The sequence below is a fragment of the Octodon degus genome, unplaced genomic scaffold (genome assembly GCF_000260255.1).
Source record: "Octodon degus isolate 3935 unplaced genomic scaffold, OctDeg1.0 scaffold00102, whole genome shotgun sequence".
In the NCBI taxonomy this organism is placed as follows: domain Eukaryota; kingdom Metazoa; phylum Chordata; class Mammalia; order Rodentia; family Octodontidae; genus Octodon; species Octodon degus.
Window position 1 is genome coordinate 4,702,602 of NW_004524678.1, and position 1,309 is coordinate 4,703,910.

The 1,309-nt window shown below is 42.8% G+C and overlaps 1 protein-coding gene across 1 annotated transcript in view; it reads left to right on the forward strand.

The window, feature by feature from the left end:
• The window catches only part of L2hgdh (L-2-hydroxyglutarate dehydrogenase), a 57,555-nt gene that overhangs the window by 48,539 nt on the left and 7,707 nt on the right, over window positions 1-1,309 (forward strand). The window contains exons 8-9 of the mRNA XM_023723738.1: window positions 64-102; window positions 1,152-1,301. Of these exons, the coding sequence (XP_023579506.1) occupies window positions 64-102; window positions 1,152-1,301 (189 nt within the window). The remainder of the gene's footprint in view (window positions 1-63; window positions 103-1,151; window positions 1,302-1,309) is intronic.

Below are 1,309 nucleotides of genomic sequence, written 5' to 3' on the forward strand. Positions count from 1 at the left end.
TTGAGTGGCTGCAGTCCTGATCCTCAAATTGTACCATTCCGGGGAGATTACCTGCTTTTGAAGCCAGAAAAAAGCTACCTTGTAAAGGGAAATATTTACCCGGTAGGTAATGACGTTTCTGCCTTCCCATCTTCTCAAGCTGGCTGTAGTTATAAAGGAAATGCAAACATCCACAGTAAGAGAAGAGTGAGGCCTGTGGCACTCGTCATCCCAGCTACTCGGGAGGCGGCAGCAGGAGGATCTTAAGACCCTCTCTCAAAATAAAAGTTTAAGGAATAGAGATGTATTTAGTGGTAAAGTAGTTTAGTGGTAAAGTGTTTGCACAGCATAGTATATGCAAGGCCCTGGGTTCCTACTTCCACCAAAGGGGGTGGGGCTGGAGGGCTATTTATGTGGTTAAATCCCTAAATCTGTACATGACTATCCTGGTCATTAAATTATAATTCATTACAGACAAGTCCCCGTCTCCAGAAAGCATGAGGGCACTTTGAGAAGTGCTAGCAAGAGAGAAGCAGAGCTTAGCAATTACAAGGTCTCAAGTTTGATCCCAGATACCAGAGAGTACCTGCCAGGCAACTTTCCCTGATGTGAATCTCAGATCCCAGCCCTCTTTCTCACTTCACAGAAAAGGGATATGGCCATTCTGTGGTCCTAGCAGGTTGAAGACAGAGGCATTTAAGTGAAAACATTCTTCTGTCTGAAACTACCCTGGAAATGAATTCCTTCAGATATATTAGGTTGAACCAGATGCAGTTGATTCAGCTAACATTTAGCTATTTGATGCTTTCGATTTGCCAAAATACCACATTCATCTTCTCCAATCCTAGAAGCCTGTTCAGTGAATCTGGCTTTTTCCTCTGCCAGCCCAAATTTTACTGGCAATTCACAGACATCCCTGGATGTGGTAAGGAGAGGTGACAATCTGAGTTCACCTTTTTTTCTTTCCTCACCCAGGAAGGGTGAGTAGAAGGTTAGTGTGCATTTGTATCAGTAGCATCAGAGTTCCTTGTTAATAAGCAAACATCTGAATATAAAACAAGTGCAGTGAAATGCATAGAAAGAAGTGTTTTCTATTACAAATTGGATGTTGTTTCATGCTAAAGTAGAATGTGAAGTAGTTCTAATACTTCTTTGCTGTGTTAAATCTACAGGTCCCAGACAGCCGATTTCCTTTCCTAGGAGTTCACTTTACGCCAAGAATGGATGGTAGCATTTGGCTGGGGCCTAACGCAGTGCTTGCCTTTAAACGAGAAGGGTACAGACCCTTTGACTTCAGTGCCAGAGATGCTGTGGATATAATTATCAACAG